Source organism: Atractosteus spatula, chromosome 9 (genome assembly GCF_055471065.1).
Source record: "Atractosteus spatula isolate fAtrSpa1 chromosome 9, fAtrSpa1.hap1, whole genome shotgun sequence".
Classification (NCBI taxonomy): domain Eukaryota; kingdom Metazoa; phylum Chordata; class Actinopteri; order Semionotiformes; family Lepisosteidae; genus Atractosteus; species Atractosteus spatula.
The window spans coordinates 38,476,643-38,495,185 of NC_142714.1; the positions used below are offsets into that span (position 1 = coordinate 38,476,643).

General features: G+C 36.9%; 1 protein-coding gene across 2 annotated transcripts in view; it reads left to right on the top strand.

Moving 5' to 3' along the window:
- Positions 1-18,543, top strand: part of atrx (ATRX chromatin remodeler) — a 106,356-nt gene that overhangs the window by 34,825 nt on the left and 52,988 nt on the right. For both annotated transcript variants that reach the window (XM_088924636.1, XM_088924637.1), the window contains 8 exons: positions 8,485-8,618; positions 10,086-10,253; positions 12,565-12,661; positions 13,799-13,901; positions 14,445-14,669; positions 15,249-15,390; positions 16,788-16,897; positions 18,334-18,480. In XM_088924636.1, coding sequence (XP_088780762.1) covers positions 8,485-8,618; positions 10,086-10,253; positions 12,565-12,661; positions 13,799-13,901; positions 14,445-14,669; positions 15,249-15,390; positions 16,788-16,897; positions 18,334-18,480 — 1,126 coding nt within the window. The remainder of the gene's footprint in view (positions 1-8,484; positions 8,619-10,085; positions 10,254-12,564; positions 12,662-13,798; positions 13,902-14,444; positions 14,670-15,248; positions 15,391-16,787; positions 16,898-18,333; positions 18,481-18,543) is intronic.

The following is an 18,543-nucleotide window of genomic DNA, read 5'->3' on the forward strand; positions in this document are numbered from 1 at the left end:
GTGTGATTATATATTTACTTTGTTAATTTGATTTTATATATGCAATGTGGGTTTAGAAGGCTCTTCAGACTGCCTAGCATTGTGAAATGACCAGAGATAATTAATATTCACATTCCCATAATCTTCAGATATGTGTCATGTTTTATTTGTGCGGAAATGTGTGTGTGTGTATATATATCCTATCTGAAACTGGGGTGCCTTGATATTCTTCATCAAGAGCTCCAGATACAAAAGGGTTAAAAGTAGGGATCCTGTTTTGGAGTCTGTTGTTGAGTGCATCTTCTTGCATGACTGTCTCAAATAAACTTGTAGGACCAATCAATCATTTTTTATGTAAACCAGCAGACAACCTAAATTTACAAGACAAAATCCACCTAACTGGAACTCTCATGCCCAGCTTGACAGCATGCTACCAAAACTATTTTAGGTTGTTAGCTTTGAAGTTGCACTTTATTATAGTTATTAGGGATTCTCATTCCTAAGACATAACCAGTTTAACTTGATTTCGCATCCAATCTGCGACTTTGAGTTAAACAGAAAACTGCCTCAGTGGGTCATAGCCACACAGATTCATGTGCAATCAAAGGAAAATGCCAAAGAGCTGGTGTTGATGCTCTATATACATGTACTTGAAAAAAATAAAACTATGATATTTACCTTGTCTAGTTTGTTATGGTTTCTGCTGCTCGATGTCTAAAGAATGGTAGCCGATGCTACAGGATATAGACGCGACACTGTCCAGCTCTTTTCTTTTTTTAGTTAGAACAGTGTGAAATCTACTTTTGTTTTCTGCATACTCTAGCACAAAAATAAGCACGCAACAGTGGGAGCCTGCACGTCGTCACCAGTGTGTTCCCGAGTGGATTCGGATCCCGAACTACAGATCAGTCTACAAGTTGAGACAGATCCTAAATTCTTCATTAAACTAAAACATAAACCCTGCTACAACTTATTTTGAAAAAGGCACTCTTTGTAGGTCCAGGATGATCCCAATTCCATAGCCTTTAAGGATGTGGAGTAGAGTATCTTACTCTTCGGCTGTAGATGCAGTTCCTTACAGTCGTTCATAAAAATGAAATCAAGGGAATAGTTTTGTCAAAGTAAGGAAGTTGTCATTTGCCCCAGCAAACACACACTTTAAATTTATAGTGCACAGAAAGAAAACTGGCTTTATAAAAGATACCTTTAGATATGTGTAGGGATGGGATGATGGACTGCTCATTGGATCTGTGAAATATCCGTTATACATGAAATAACCACTCAGTGAGCATTGTAAAAGCAAAAGTAGCATTATTCATGCTATTAGGAAACATCAATGAGTAGTCTTAAATCCTTTCATTTTGTTTTCTTTCAAAAACAAGAGGACTAAGAATCAGTGGACTTCTTGAGGCTGAGACTTGTCCTCTGCAGTTGACTGTGAGTTATAAATAATTAAAGCTTCTAAAGAATTAATTCTAAAGAATTAGAAGCTTCTGGCTGTAGCTTAGTCAGTGCTCCCCGTGTGTAGGGGCAACTAAGCATCCACTGCTGAAAATGGTTTCACCTTCACTAACATAATCTCATTTAGAGCCTTTTAGGGTTCAATGTTGCTCATTCCTTTCTATTTGAAAGTCAAATTTTACTCGTAAATTGGCTTCATTAACTTTACTTGGATTTACCACCTTTCGTGTGATCAATATGAATATTTTTCTAATTTGAAAATGTATCCAACGATGTTAGGTGCTTATAATATTTGAAAAGAGAGTAAAAGGTAGTTTTTCTGCAGGATAAAACCTTGAGTCTCTATAGTGTTGAGATTTGCAGCTTAATAGTGGTGATTGTTTTCTGAAACAAATCAGTTTGCTACGTAAAAGCAGTAGATATATTAGAATTTACTTTATTTACTGATACAAATGTATCTGCTTTTATAAAAGCAACATAAAAAGTGGCGTAGAGGTAAGAGGAAAATTAAGACAGTGGTAGATTAATATTTGACCAAAGAATAAACAACCAACTCGTGAAAGTTGAGTGAAAATTACTTTATGTGAAAGTTTTATCTCAAGTATCTTGACATGTATCTTAGTTTTTATACTACATCAAACGTGTAAGCAAAGTATTAAATACTATTAAATATGACATGATGGTGTTTAAGAGACCTCTTCATGTTAACTACTACATGTGCGTGAATGTAGTATGCAGTTTTTGTTAAATATTTTTTTTTAAGTAAGTAGCTGGGAAAAGGGATCAGAAAATCACAAATCTGAAACCACAAGATAAAAAAGGTTTTCTAAAACAAAATAGTAGAAGAATTCGTACCAGTGTGGCATATTAATGAATTTGAGTAACACTCAAACGTCTAGGCAATTTTGAAATATTTTTTTCAAACGGCTGTAATTAGGAGTATTATAACCGTGGCAGTAGGTGGCTACAGTATTGTATTCACTTAGACTGATAAATTGGGAAGATTGATGCAGTAAGATTTCTCTTTCACTTCCTGAGGTCTTCCAGCACTGAAGAGCTCAGGCCCCAGTCCCCATGACTGCCAGTGCCTAGAAGAAGCTACTGTGTGGTTATATGTTTAGGCCTGAATGCTGGAAGAAATGGCAAATAGGCAGATATTCACCAAGGGGTGGCTTTGTGAGGTTTCTTTTATAAAAGATAAAAACAAGCTGCTATACTACTCATGAATGTGGAAGATCTTCATTTCAAACCTGCAAAAATCACTTGTATTACAGAAATGTTGTCGGTGACAACAATAGCACAGTTTTCTCTAAACGGAGTTGATACAGGAGGTTGGTGAAAGCCCTGAAAATGTGCAATCACATGTTAAAAAGCAAATCAGTATGATTTAATAGTTTGACAATATTTTTTTTTTAATGTGCCTGCTTTTTTTTACCCTTTATTTGTATGCCTGGTATGTATGCTATCATTTTTGTGTGTGATGTGTTAGGTGCATTGCAAGAGCTACACTTAATTTGAAGTATTGCAAAAAGGTCATTGTGATTTTTATGTTTTCGGTAGTTTTTTCTTCATTTTTAACAATACAAGGTCTTACGTCATCCTTTTAGGCATGCCTTTTTATTTATAGGACAATACTTGGCAGCTTGGTTCTTGGGCTATTCGTTTAAGATTTTTAAACATTAAATGTTTAATCAAAACAGACTTGAAATAGAACTCCTTCTGAGTACATGAGCCCTGCATCTCCATGTGTTGTGTTATATATACATTTGAGGTTTACTTATTTTACTGAACACTCAAGATGAAATGTTTGTATCTGATGTTATGTTCTGTTTAATGTTTTGTGTCACTCAAATACCATTATAGACAATTGTGATTTTTAGATATTGGGGGTTAATTGGGAGAAATGCAACCTTTGTACTGAAGCACAGCAGATTCAATTTAAATTTCTCAGCCTAGTCAGGTTTTGTATGGAATTGAAAATGGTCTATGACATCTTTTCAGTTAACACAAAGATTGTTTAAATTGGAGCAGTTTATATATTTTGTATTGTTTAACTGAAGCAGTGTTTGAGACTCTGTATCTTATGTAATTTTATACCCTTTTATTTTTTTAATTTCATTTAACATTTGTTTCAAATTTTATTAGTTTAAGTTAAAAGACATAAACATTTGCACACACGTCTGTCTCTTCAATGCAAATAGTTCAATTCATCATGATATTACCACATAGAGATAAGGTGATATATCTGCTATAAATGAAAATTCTGCACATGGAATTTCTAATTATACTAAAATATATTGTATGAAATCTTACAGCAATGAAGAGTAGGCAGTGTTTTTTTCATTGTGGTTTTGTAGTTCTCATATGAACAGTTAAGTAGGAAGTTAATTTGTTTCTTTAATGTGTTGATTTTTATATGTAGTGTTTACATGTTTTCTTGGCTGTGGTAGTGTCAGCATGAATTAAAGCAATTTGCATCGAAGAACTTCTGTTCACAGCTGTATTCAGCATTTCTTTTTTTTTAATTGTATCTGTGACAATGATAGGCATGCTTTTTAAATGAGTTACGAACAAAAAATGTTTATTCATATCTGTAAGAGCTTAATTGTGAAAAGACACCATTCATTGTAATAAATGAATACTATAAGTAGACTTTTTGTGTCACTTTTGTCTCACTTCTTTCTTAAAGATGCAGACATTTGTAACACTAGTATATAGTATGGTGCGGTGAAATTTCACAAGAAAACCAGTTCAGCTTCAGATCACTATAATCAAAACTGTTTGTGTTTAGACTTCAGTAATCTGAAAATATTACATGTGCAGCTTTAAGCATTTAATATGTGTAGTGTAATTTAAATGCTTTGTGGCTTTAACAAGATTTTGGGAATTTAAATCCAACAAAATTGATCTGTCATCAATAATATGGAAACATAAAATTCCACTTTTGTTTGAAGAAGGAAGCTAAAATATTAGTCTTAAACTTTAGCAGCAAAAATGCTCTGAGATAATTCCGTTTGTTTCCCATATCAGACTAGCTGCAGCATCCATTCATTTTGTTTTTTTCTCGTCATTAGCAACATGGCTGCTGCCTAGTATGCAGTTAGCATGGTTCAACTCTGACCAGTCTGCTCATTTATAAGTTTAACTGACTGCTTAAAAGAAAATCTGTCCTTTAAATGGCAAGTTTTGTTCAGAAATTAAAATTTTTCCAAAGCTTGTTCCTGAATTTTCACCAAGCCTCATCTCGAAGAATCCCGAGAGTTCTGTTCTTTCGCCTTGGCTAAATTTCACCCTGGCTTCTCCTTGGTTTCTTGAAATAACTTATAAAATTCCACTTTTAGTCCTATGTTTCCCTTGATCTTCAAGTTTTTGCTTAAGACTTACATTTTCAGTACTGCTTGAGGATTTTGAAGACAAGAATCACATAAACCCTCTATTATCTCCTGGGTGCAGTCTGTGTTGTGGTGAGTTTTATGTTTTTAAAAGAGCAGTGAGATGAATCCACTAAATTACCACAGACACTGCACAAAAAACAACTAGATATTTGATGCATAGGTGTTTTATGTGTGGCAAAGTGTTACAAACCTATTAAATGTATTTTGTAAATATCTCAAATCATGTTGTATAAAATCATAGGTTGAGGCTTGTTGAATAGCAGTGGCCTTAAGTGCCAAGCACCATCATTACTTTTTTCTTTTCATCTCAAGTGTTGGCAATCTCTGTATTGTGACAGTCTCTTAAGCGTGATGGAAGCAAACAAAGTTCATTGAGCAAAGCCCGTGGACTTTTCATCTATCAGATTTGAGCGTAGGAGGAATTTAAAATGTAAGCATCTTGTGACATCTTTATGTGCCAGTTCGGCTTTACTGTCCCTGCAAACAGACTGGGTGGCCATTTTTGAACTATTTGAAAATTCCATGGGTGGCACAATTTGCGCAGTAGTAAGCATTGCTGCCTCGCTGTGCTGTGGCCCTGGGATCAATTCCAGGCGTTCTGTCTGCATGGAGCTTGCATGTACATCTTGTGTTCATGTGGGTTTCCTCCGGGTGCTCCTGTTTCCTCCCACAGTCCGTTGACATACTGGTAGGTTGATCAGCTTCCGGGAAAATTGGCCCTGGTGCGAGTGTGTGTGTCCTGCGATGGAGTCCAGATTGCTTTGTTCCAGGTGCTTGCCAGTATAAGTTCCCACTTGATCCTGTATTGGATAAAGCAATTAGATAATGGACGGATGAACATTTAGTGCCATCATAGGATGAATTGTATTTGAAGTTTAAACAGGGATTCCTTTTCACCCATTTCCTAGGCACTGGAGAATATATGAATTCATCAACAGAGATAGTGCCTTTTAAACAAGCCCCTGCATATGACGCGGTGTGCAGATCCAGAATTGGAATTGTTTGACTAACTCAAAGTTGGCAACATTTCTAGCAGAGTTGTGTTTCTGAAGTTGCTAGAAAGGTCAATCTAATATGATTAACGGGTGACATGTCGAGATCCACATGTCACACTTTTTATATCTGGTAGTCACTAGTGATAGATAAGCTTCAGAAAACGCATAGGTTCTTAAACAATGGAAGAGAAGCAAAAATACAATGGTAAGTGTTTGCCAGTTCTCTTTTGGTACATATAAATATTCACTTTTTTCTAAAAGCAGACTTTTTTTTAACAAAGACAGTGATTTCCTTATTCCAGACTCTATCAAGTTGGTCATAGCTTATTAATAGCTAGGAGCCCAAGCTTTGTATTGTTATGTACCTCTCCTGGTAAGCAAAACATACTTTTGTGAGTTAATGGTGCTGTTTGGTTTGTGCTGTTTTAAACAGAAGTGGAGATTTATTTTACAAACTGTTGTCCTGTACTGTGAAGAGATAAAACCCATTCCTCTGGGGGAATTCAATGTAAAAGAAACAGCTAATGCGTTGCTTTAAATTATGTACTCACCAGATGCACTAATAATAACTGCAGTTGTCTTGCTTGTATCATTCCTTTTTGGTGTCCTTACAAACAGATGTGTTTTGCAATCAGAACACCGAGAACTGCAGCCCTTCATCTATCGGCTTTTTGTTGTCCATGATCCCACTTTGATCTGTTTCTTTGCAACAAGTGAGAAATCGAAGATTATTTGTTTTGTTTCTTTCACTAGCTTGGTCACAGTGCTTCTTTCCAGTGATGTGTAGATCCCTGTCTGTTCCAGTCGACTGTAAATCATGTACTCATGGTGCATGTGAGAATTGGTGTTGGAGTCCCACTAACATTGGCGTCCAGTCTGGATGCACGTTTGTTTTTTCTAATTTTTTTAAAATGTCTTAAGGTTGTTAGTGGCTTTGCGTACAGCACTGATATTACAGAAACATGTTGCTTCTCTAAATGCTGGCACATTTAAAGTCAGATTTGGTCTACTGTGCCATAGTGCACTTGACTGAACCAGTTATTTGCATATATACTGTAGTTTTTGACAACCCCTTAATTCACAAGTCTCAATTCACCTGTGGTTATGACATCTGTACCTAAAGCCACAGGCCTGCCCATAGAAGTAAAAGATGTTTCCACCTACCTGGGTTGTTCTGTCCTGATTTCCTATTACTGGCTTTCTGTTGCTTCTCAGCTTGTCAGTGCGATTCATCGTAGCCGCAGTTGAACTGAGACATGCTTTAATGACAATGGGTAGCAAGACTGGCCCATGCAGAAAAGCCTGGCTCTGACCTTAGAACCTTGACCTGTTTTAGAAAGTGGGCGTAACAACCCTGAGCATTATGGAATAACAATGTATTAAACTTATGTTGTACATAGTTCTGCTGCAATATATGTGTGACCTACTGGTTTTAGTGTGTAGAATGATATTTTTAATCCCAAAGAGTTTTTAGACTGCAGGAGGACCAGTTAACAAGGATTTTGGGGCATGACTTCTGAGTAGATATATTTATAAGAGTAAATAATCCAAAAATGAAACACTTGTTACAGGCATGGGTGAATCAAGTAGTGAACATAAAATCCACAGTGTAGAAACACCAACTCTGAATTTAATTTTAAGGAGGATTGAAGACATCAGAGGGATTACTGCACTAGTAGATTTTAGTAATGGAGGAATATAGTAATATGGGGAAGCACTTTCCTGTGCACTTCTCAGAGGTTTTTATCTGTTTTCATAAAGAAATGTTAAAATGTTATGTTTAAAGTTAGGTTCAGCCTTTTTATCTGTTGATGATGGAAGGTAAATGAAACCTCTCAGAAGGACAAATAAACTATACGGAACAAAACATGTCGTAACTTTGTATCATATATGTTGGTAAGTGAGGGTACAGTAGAATTAAAAGCCCCTCACTACGCTTTGGCAACTCTGGCTGCTTTTCTTATGGTATTTTCTAAGAAACCTTGAGTTCTTTTTGTAATTTGTGTTGTTTGAAAATGAATGGGTAGGTTTTGAAACGACAACTGCTGACTAAGAAGCCCCCGTTTGTTTTGATTTATTTCTAAATCTCATTTATGAGCTATGTTTTACTCGGTCAAATGTTTATTAGCTTAATCTAGTTTCTGGGTCAAAATGCTTTTGAAATATGGTTTTCTTTACCCCCGTTATGTAAAATGACCTGCTTTTTAAATTTGCATTAAAACGACAGATTCTGATAAGTGGAATTTTATTTCTGTATGTGTGTGCATCTGTATCTGAGCAATATAGAAATATAGGTTGTATATAATATAGGCTGAAAGGCCTGTCAAAGGTGACTTAGGATGCAGATTAACCTTAAAAGTTATTTTATTTCTGGGTTATCAAATCAGTATAAGGAGCATTGTTCCCTTTGTTCAGTCTTTATCAACCATAAAACCTTAAACCTTTACTGATGTTCATTCATTCAGGTGATAAGCTCACATGTGAAACTATTTTTAAGCTGTGCACCTTTCCACATGACTGTAAGTGTAACCAGTACATAATGAAATAAGCTCTTAATTAGATTGCGTGGCTTCTGTAGAATCTGAACTGGCGGGCTGTTTTTGTTTTTAAAACACAACATTACAGACTTTTTTCTTTTTCCTCATTCATGAAAGAATCGCAAAGAAAATGCTATTGGCCCAAATTAAAGCCAATTACTCATCGGGAGATGACGGCTCTTCGGATGAGGAGGAATCGGAGAAAGATGGCAAGAAGACGACAGAGACCGTGGAAGAAAAGGATGAGAATGGTAAGTTGTTGTTTCTGGGACGCAGATATAGCAAAATGGTGTTAACACTTATTATAAGACAAATAAAAATCTCTTTGGGAATTGTGTTATAGTGGTTCAAGTTCCCCCCCCCCCGCCTTTATTTTTAGAATATATGCTTTTGAACAGCATATGAGAACTGTACTGTTCTCATAGCAGCACAGGGGTGATTGAACCTATTGTACACAGTACATCCTGAGTTGGCACTGTTGGCAGCCAGTTCATTATGGTATACTGTAGGCCTGTAGGTCATACAGCAGAGACAACTAAGGAACAGCAGACTTATCACAGATATGCCTGATATCAGTTAACAGATATCACTGAGCCAGGGATTCTGTAGTGCGTAGCTGTGCTGTTCCAAACTGAGGAAAAGAGGCTAAAGCCCAGGTTCAAACCAGCATTCTCTGGAACTGGGATCTACAGCACTTCACAATTTATTCCACATGAATGATTGTTTTCCACAGGAACATTTTGCTGTTCTAATTTGCCTCTCTTCTGTATTTGTTTTGCTTTAAAGCCTCTTCCAGAATTTGTGCTGGAATATGCAATTTGTTTGATAAATGACATGCCCAGGAAACCTGGAACACTTCAAACTTATCACCTCTGAAAAAGTTTTGGGATGTGGAGAAAACAATTTTATGTCCTGAGAAAGATTTTGAAAACAGTGGCAAACTAAAGTGTACAGTTGTTTTGTTTTTGTTTTTGTAGACGATACAACCTATTGGTCTATAAATTAAATAAATAGGACTTTTAAAACAAACTTATCCAGATTCACAAAATGCTCATTCTAACCAGACAAATTCCCCCCCAAAAAAATTTAGATTTTTTAAAAAACTATGAAAAGTAAAAATTAAAAAGACTTTCAAATTACAACCAAAACTGTCTCTACTCGGATATCCACAATCACTTAAGTGGGTGAAACAAGTTCTATTTTACTCCGAAGAAGGAAGACCGATGAAATGAGCTGAATTAAAACATTTTATAATGTGTCAGACATTTTTTTTACATGGTGAAGTTCACATCCTAATCAGAAGTGCCTTTCCTGTTACTTACAACATATTGGATATGAATCGGTGTTCTTCAAAGTTTGTCAAACTTGTCACTCAATATAAAAATCTTGAAATTCCCTTGAAGTTTGTTGCAAAGGATTTATTTTTATCTTCCTTGTCTTGGAAATTATAACATAGGAGTTTCAGAAGTATTACAAAGACAAAAGTCAATCTCTCTGACTATGTTACAGGTTGTCTTGGAATCCCGCCAGACATTGCAAGACACTAGCCTCCACAAAAGGAACCCTCCCATTTGCAGTACTGAAGTAGCCTGTGTTTATTTTTAGTTCGTGTTCTGTTTTGATCTTGTGTTGTGTTCTTAGATTCCAAAGTACAGACAGAAGAAGACGGGAATTTTTATACCAGCATGTCTTTGAGTGTTATTTTATTTTGTCTGCAGAAGACGAGGCTTCTGGGTCAGGCTCGGAGTCGGACTTCGAGATGGCCAAAAAGACACGTTACCGCCATCGTCTGCTCCGGCACAAACTGTCCTTGAGCGAAGGAGAATCTGAGGAGGAGAAGTCCACCAAGGAGAAAAAGGATGTGAAGAGGAAAGCAAGAAGGAAAGGTGAGTGAGTCTGGGGCTCCTTGCAGACTCCTCACATTTCTTTTTTCATATTAGTCAATCCAATTCACATATGATGGGCTTTTCTATTTGATTTGGGAAGAAGGGACTCTTAAAGAAGTGTTTCTATAAAATATAAAAATATGAAAGCAGTGACATCAGTACTGTCAAGAACTGTACTGTCAAGAAATCAGGAAATAGAAGCGAAGTTTGTGACGATATTTTTTAAGAAGTCTTTCATTTTCATTGTGTATTGTCTCTTCACAAAGCATACCATTTTTCTTTAACCTGATATTAATCATAATTGATATTTTGCCATTAATTTTCAAATAAAAGTTCTTAGAATGCCTGCTTGAAATCCAATTAAATATTGTTATTTTGTTCCAAATTAAAGAACAAATACAGTTGGAAATGTTATTTTGACATTTTGACATCAGGACCATCAGGAATATCACCAAATATTCACCATTGTATGCAGACAAATTATCGTTGAATGTCTGTAATCTACAAAGATAGTTATTTTGTAAACAAGATGCTGCAGTGACCTCATATTTATATTGTCGAGGGCAAAAATTTGATGCTATCGGTTTTAGGTTTCTAAGTTAAAACAGAATTATAAAAGACCAGTCCTACCAGCAGAATCTTGTAAAACATTTAGTGACAAAATCAAAAGCAATCGATGAAGCAACTAGTTTATTGGTATGCAAATAGGAACAGCAGGAGGTATTTAGTACTAATTTTCAAAGTATTTATGCAAGTGGTGCAACTACGCTAGCTAATCAAAATCGCTAATGATCTGATTCAATAAAACAAGTTGCTGTTAATTCCTACACTTTTTCAGAGTGGCACGAAATTTCTACTTGTTTCTTCACGACTCACACCTCTCAACTTTTACGTCTAATGATGGCTTGACTGTAACTACTTTAACGGTTTCGCACAAAACAGAGAAGCAAGATTGCTTGACAGATGTTTTGAAAAAGCACAAGCACCCCTGTAGCACTGCAGAACACAATTATTTTTTTTTCCTTTCCTCCATGTATTGCCTGTTAAAATGCCTGTTCTGGTTTGGAGGCAACTGAGGCTTCTTCAGGTAAACCAGGTATTCTTTAAACCAACAGGGAACTGTTTGGCAGGAAACGTACATTTCAGTGTCCTTACCATTTGTGTGAAGTCCTGCATGCATGTGATATGATGTCTTGAGTGGCACAGTAGCTAAAAGGAAACCAAATCTGGTTATGCTGGGATCCAACCTCTTTGTTCAGAGATGGCATTTCCAAGCATCTGTACTTTGTGGGTGAGAAGTATATTGTCAGGAGTCTTCCTGGATTAGTTCTTTTCTAAACTATGACTTTTGTATTTTTCTCATTTTGCTTGTTCAGTCAGATGGGGTTAATACAGAGCTATTGCATTGCAAGTGATGTTCACCTGTCTGAATCTTTATATTTAGATTTAATTGATTTATATTATATATTTTTTTAATTTATATGATACATTTAATTAATTTAAAGAATCCATTATTTGCCTAATGGACTTCACTATGGATCATTGTATTTTTACACAAGTCTATTGCTTATGTGAGGTTTATGCTCAGAGTACTCACAGATTTCCAAATGTGATAATAAACCATTTCTGTTAAAGTCCATGTTTATACACACATTAATGTATCTAGTGGGACACATTATTTAATAATATTTCTATTACCCGATAGAAATCTCCTTCTTTTCATGTTGAGAACTTACCATTGACTCTTTACTTCTTTGTCTGGACTTGGGTTAAGGAGGTAATCTCACACAAGTTGTAAAATACAGTACAATAAAAGTTGAACTGATTGTCTCCCTCTTGATTATTGTGTACATTTATATACACTACCATCTGTAGTATATGTAAAATGCTATTACAGTTATGATTGACATTTTCTATGAAAGTCAATGCATACCAGCCTGAAAAGTGAACTGGTCAGGAGAATGTTTTATATATACCTTGGCAGTCTCCCAAACATAATCCCTCAAAAGGCATAAATAACTCAGGTGAGTACTATGATTTATGGAAATGGAGTATTTGCATTTGCAGATAGACAGGTGCACTTTGAAAGGCCTTGTTTTGTTCCTTCCGTTTTGCCAAACTTTTTTAGTCGTTGTTAATGTGACTTTCATGTTCGGAATTGCAGCATTGACAGTGTAGTCCTTCCATGGGTTGAAGGACAAAAACAACATGATCCATTCTTTCTTTTGGACTTGTAATAGTGCATTCATTTGCTGAATTGTTGTTTTTGCGGTTAGCAGTAACCTATTTGTTTGATTCTGTCCTTTGATAGTGAGCAGTGACGATTCTGCCGACTCTGATTTTGAAGAGTCTGGAGTGAGTGAGGATATCAGTGACTCTGAGGGAGATGATCATCGCCCTAGAACCAGGTAAGATTGCTTTATAATTTGTAGTGTAGAGGGATTAATAATTCAGAAGGTGTTGCATGCAGTTTTACTATTCCGTCAGAAAAGCATTGGTATATCCTGAGACTATGATTATAACTGTAATTTTCCATACTTCCAATATCTTTGGAAATGAGAGTTGTTAATGCTACTGATGCACTACAAATTTAGAGGATTTCTTTTTTTTTGGTAAACCTGATAAACTTTGGTAAACTTGCTTCTATTTGTGACATTTTTAAGTATGATTTAAATGCAGAAATCCTCAAAGTACTGTTAGAAGATATAAGACTAACTTCATGATCTGAAATCTCATTTTATATATTTTTTCTGCCTCTAGATGTCAGTAGTGTCTAATATTTTCCAGTTAAAGTGTCATTGTATTACCAGCAAATATATAATGAACAAAATGTACTATTTTCAGATAAGGCAAGGCAGGTGGGTTAAATTTATTTGTATTCAATTTAAAATGAGAATTATAATTACCATTTCAATTGTCTCTGATGTGGTATTATGTTCAAGATAATTCATGAAGTGTATCCACTGCTACTCTTTTGTGACTTATTTTATAGAAATTAAAATCTAGCCAAAAATACCTCATATATTGTGTTAAATTAAACATTGAACAAATGGAATCAGTTAATTTAATGGTTATTTCAGTTAATTGTGAGCTCCTGAATGAAGGTAGAAAACTTTTGTAAAACCTTTATTTAAAATTAGTATCTAATTATTCTGCTTGATGGTGATAATTTTAGATTGTTGCCTTTGGTCATTCTTATAGCTTCAAAAGTTGACATAGTTTCAGTAGTTGACACATTTTCATATTGTCTGTAAATGAAAATGAGAATTGAGAAGTAGTCTGTAGAACCCCTTTGTTGATCTTGTTACTGAGATGAATTTGACAGTAAAAGGGATCTTGTTGCTTAGGTGCATACAGGATTGAGATTCGTGAAGGATTAAAATCATCCTGTGTTTTTTGTCCCAGAAAGTGGGAATTTTTATAGGAGCAAAATTAAACAAGTTGACATGTTAGGCCAACAAACAAAGATGTGCTCAAATAAGCATATGTGCAGAAGTCTTTTCTCAGTTTTTGCTTCACAAACATGTCATCTTGTACCACCCCAGATCTTCAAAGAAAGCCGGGTCTGAAGAGAATCAACGAAGCTACCAGCAGAAGAAAAAGCGACGACGCATTAAAGTGCAGGAGGATTCTTCCAGCGAAGAAAAGGTGCTAGCGGGACTCAAAGCAGCACATTTTGAATTCAGTTTGGAATTTAGAGCTCTCAAAACTACTGTGCCGATGTGTGTGAAAATGTTAAAGGGCGGTTTTACCTTGAGATCCTGTTTCCCAGTATTACCCAGCCAAGTCTAATAAATTCTCCTTTGTCCTTGTTAACTTTTTCGTGATGTAAATTTCTGGTCATAATATCACTTTCTGCTTTTTTTCTCTCCTTTTACAGCAACATGTCCCGTTACACTTAAAATATTCTCAAGAGAGGAGGCTGCTAAACTCCTGTTATTGCAAACAGAAATGACTCTCTTATACTTAGCACCCCCAAGTCTTTGTACAGAGCCACACCTTATGGACATTTTAGATTTGGAAAACAAGAGGTTTGTGTAGGTGAAGAGATTTGTGTGGTGAATGTCAAGTTAACCCTGTAGTGGGTTCGCGGTTTATGCCCCCCTTGTGGGCTGGCGCCCCACAGTGCTGTAGTTTTTCGAAAAGCATGTGGCGGTGTGGCAGCAGGCTGACGGGGATTTTTCTGTTCAGAGTGGCTCTGAAGAAGAGGAAGATGGTGATGGTGACGACGACGACGATGAAGAGGACGAGGGCAAGGAAGACGACTCCAAGTCCGCGGCGAAGGGCCGCAAGAAAATCCGCAAGATTATCAAAGATGACAACCTGCGGTCCGAGACGCAGAACGCCCTGAAAGAGGAGGAGGAGAGGCGGAAAAGAATTGCAGAGCGAGAGCAGCTGAGAGAGAAGCTGAGAGAGGTGAGCTGGGAAGCCAGTTGTGTCTTCTGCTGGTGGAGATCTGCTACAGAGCAATAAAGAATGAAAGCTATTGCCTATAGTGGAAACTGTTAAATATTATATTTTCATTTGGACCTTTTCCCTTTTATATACATTCTTTTTGCTAGTTTACATATGTGGGAATCCCTAATCTACGCAATTTAAATCCTTTTAAAGAAATAGTTATTTGCATGCTGAGGAATCTGAGTTCAGACGCATCTAAAAGCCTTTTAAAGCCTGACCTAGTAACAGAAGTTGCATTATTGGAATGTTTAAAAACCACCATTTTAGAAGCCTTTGTTGTTGAAATGTCCTGTATTGCGTGGTGTTAGGCATAGTTTGTGTGTGTGCAAGGTTTTATTTCAGAACAGATTCTCGTATGCGATAATTGACCAGACCTCATAAACATGCTCTTTGCAAAACAATAAAAAAAAGAATGGGCTCTCCGTATACTGAAGTGCACACAATGTTTTGTGTGTTTGTTAATGTTATTAATATGTTCCAGATGTGTGTTCGTCCAGTATCCTGTTGCAGAGAACTGCTGTGCTTTATGCTTGTCAGGTCATTGTTGTTGAAGAAGCCTCCCAAGTTACCTGCCCTATAACAACCAAGCTGGTGCTGGATGAAGATGAGGAAACTAAGGAGCCCTTGGTGCAAGTCCACAGGAATCTGGTCACCAAGCTAAAGCCTCACCAGGTCGATGGTAAGCTAGGGTTTGTTTTGGAACGCGTTCAGTGCGATTGTCCGATAACAAATTTTAACCACAGAGAAGTGTGTTATAGTCGCAGGGCAACAATGAATCTCTTGCTGAGATGGTTGTGGTGCTTGAACCATTGTCTTGCGTTATTTTCCCCCTTAATTCAATTAATGAACCAACTTCTCACTTTTCCACCGGATCTGCTGAGTAGTGGGGCTGCTGGCGCATAATGGCTGCCATGTGTCTCCCAGTTGGGTGCCATACTTCAGAGGTGGGAGACACGTGCTGCACAAATATAAAGAATGTTTGATACAGCATTAAGGTTTTGCACCCAAAACCCAACAGACCATAGCTAGCCTTTACATGGACCATGAAATCTGGTCTATTTTGTGTATTTGTACTGTACTTTAAAATGTGGTGACGTTATATGTGGTTACAGGTTCCAGATGTGATTGTTTCAGTTTGGGGAAAAAATGCTCGCTGTACACTAGATAGGATTTGGTGACTTGATTTTTGACAGCAGTGAATAGCACTTGCTCGTCGACTTCACTGATTGGTCTTCCAGTTTTCGTAACGTACGGATCTTTAAGCACAGTTGTATGCTTGAAAAATAAACTAAAGTGTTTTACAAAAAGCAAGTTTTATACAACCTGTACATGTTCCGTTGGCTCAAACATGCTGCACAAAATTTCAGCTTGACATGGGCACCCATTGAAGCTGAAAAAGGGTTGCTCATAGTGCATTCATATAATGAATATAGAAAAAAAAAATAAAAAAGACTGAATTGTCTTTAAAAAGAGAGTTCCCATTGCACTACTTTAGGACTTGCAGGTTGCCAGTGTATCTACTTCCATTGGAGAAACTGTAAGAAGTATTTCAACAAAACCTAAACAAGTTCACTTACCATTGAACTCCAGCAAAACTTGACTCAGTGAATGACTCAGTCTTGCAATGTCTTCCCTAGTTTTCGCAAGCTTCGTAGTCCAACTATTTCTGCTTAGAAATCTTTTGATCTACTGTTGCATGATTAATGGTAACCGAAACCAGACCATAACAACCTTCTCAGTCAACTGCAGTCACCTGCTTTTGTTAATTTCAGGACATCTCTTCCTATATTCTGCTTTTTTTATAACCGTGTGCTTGTTTTGTTACATCACCAGGAATTGTTCATTAAAGCTTGACAACTGAAATTCAAGATTTTCCAAAGATTGGAAATGTACAATTATTCTGAATTTGGCAGGGTCCTACTGTTCCAGCTTAGTGTATGAATTAGCTCTGGGTTCGTTGGATAATGAAGGTTTGTCATTTTCCTATTAAAGTTTTTTTAAAGCATTTCAGGTAATTTGAGGTTAATTGTATTCTCCTTGAAAGGTGATTTAAACATTTATATGTATGTTTTACAGGAGTACAGTTTATGTGGGACTGTTGCTGTGAATCTGTAAAGAAAGCAAAAAATTCCTCAGGATCAGGCTGCATCCTTGCTCATTGCATGGGTCTTGGAAAGACATTGCAAGTAAGTATATAAAAATGCACTGCTATGTTATTCGGAAAACCCAGAGGAAATAGTTTGTTCTAGTGCTAATAACTTGATTGTGTATTGTTATTGAAACACAATTATGTATACACGTTTCTATATAAAATGTAGCAGTGTATATTATATTTTAGCCTTATCCTAATAAATAATGGAGATTTGAGATGATCCAAATTGATGATTTCCTATATCCTGCTCTCGATCTTCATAAAAATGGGTTTGTATCCTTGTGTCCTCATGCCTTAGGATTATAATGGATGTATCCATGTAACACACATTCAGGATTTTATTTTTCCATGTGACGTTTCATGTTGAACACCATCTCTGATGCACTTTCCAAAATCTCTGAGCAGAAGGTAAACAAGTTTAAGCAGACAGTTGTATTGGCTGTTGTAATGTTTCTCTTGAGAGATGCATTCTGTAAAACATAAAAGCATGATGGAGCAGTAATTAGCAGTTTGAGAAAAAATATTTTCTTGAGGGCACAACGTATCTCTTGTCAAGGGTTTGAATGAGTCTTTTGAAACCGCTATGTTCCACTGTAGCTATGGGGACCATGTCCTTCGCTATGTAGCATGTAATGGCGTTAGTTATCATGTCCCTCTGTGTGAATCTTTTGCGTATTGAGTGGCATTAGTAAATGGTTGTATTAGAGACAGCTGTTTGGGGGAATCACTTCGGCCATGAGCATGCTTGTCAGTCTGTCTCTTTTTTTTGGCCATGCACTCTTCGTATTCCACAACATGGTTGTGTTTCAAAGTGATGAAACAAGTTGCCCGTCTTGCGTTTGGGCACAGAAACGGTTTTCCAACAGAGTTTACATCTAACTTCTCTTTGTTCAGTATCCTGTTTGCTGAAGCCAACATATGACCAAACGATCGACACTGCATCTTTTTTAGATACCAGCTCGTCTTCATTTGTACTTGAGTCATTCCTGCCTGACTGGGGTTCAGCATGAGCGCTCGTGTTGTCTCATGCCCGGCACGCTTCTTTGTGTTTTGAATGAAGAACGAAGGTTGGACGAGGCAGAAGCATGTGACTGGATATGACAATTGGGTGTTGTGTTTTTTTTAGGGGACCGCTCATGAAAGCAGTGGGGAAAGCTGTTACCGAACATACTGATATAAGCAAAATAAGGTCGCTGAGAGATTCTTAATGTCGCTGTTGATACATTTTCTATATATCGCCCAGCCCCATAATGCACTATAACAGTGTACAAATCTGTAAAACTGTAAAAAATCTGGAGAACACTTTACAGTGGTTGAATTGTACTCTAATTTAAAGTTGTGCACTGTTCTGGAAGCACCAGTTTGCAACTGTAAATGTGGGTTTTGCTGTGTAAGCATGCTGTCCCTGGTCTTGGGGGAGTGTCAGTGTGAGAGGATAGTGAGGTGGCTTTTGTGTGTGCTGTGTTCCAGGTGGTGACATACCTGCACACCATGCTGCTCTGTGAAAAGCTGGACTTCAGCACCGCCCTGGTGGTGTGTCCCCTCAACACTGTCCTCAACTGGCTGAACGAATTTGCTAAATGGCAGGAGGGCTTGAAGGATGAAGAAAGTTTAGAGGTATTGGAAAAACAAAAACAACTAGAAAAAAGTCGGTGTTCTTATCCTGGGTGTCTAACAGGT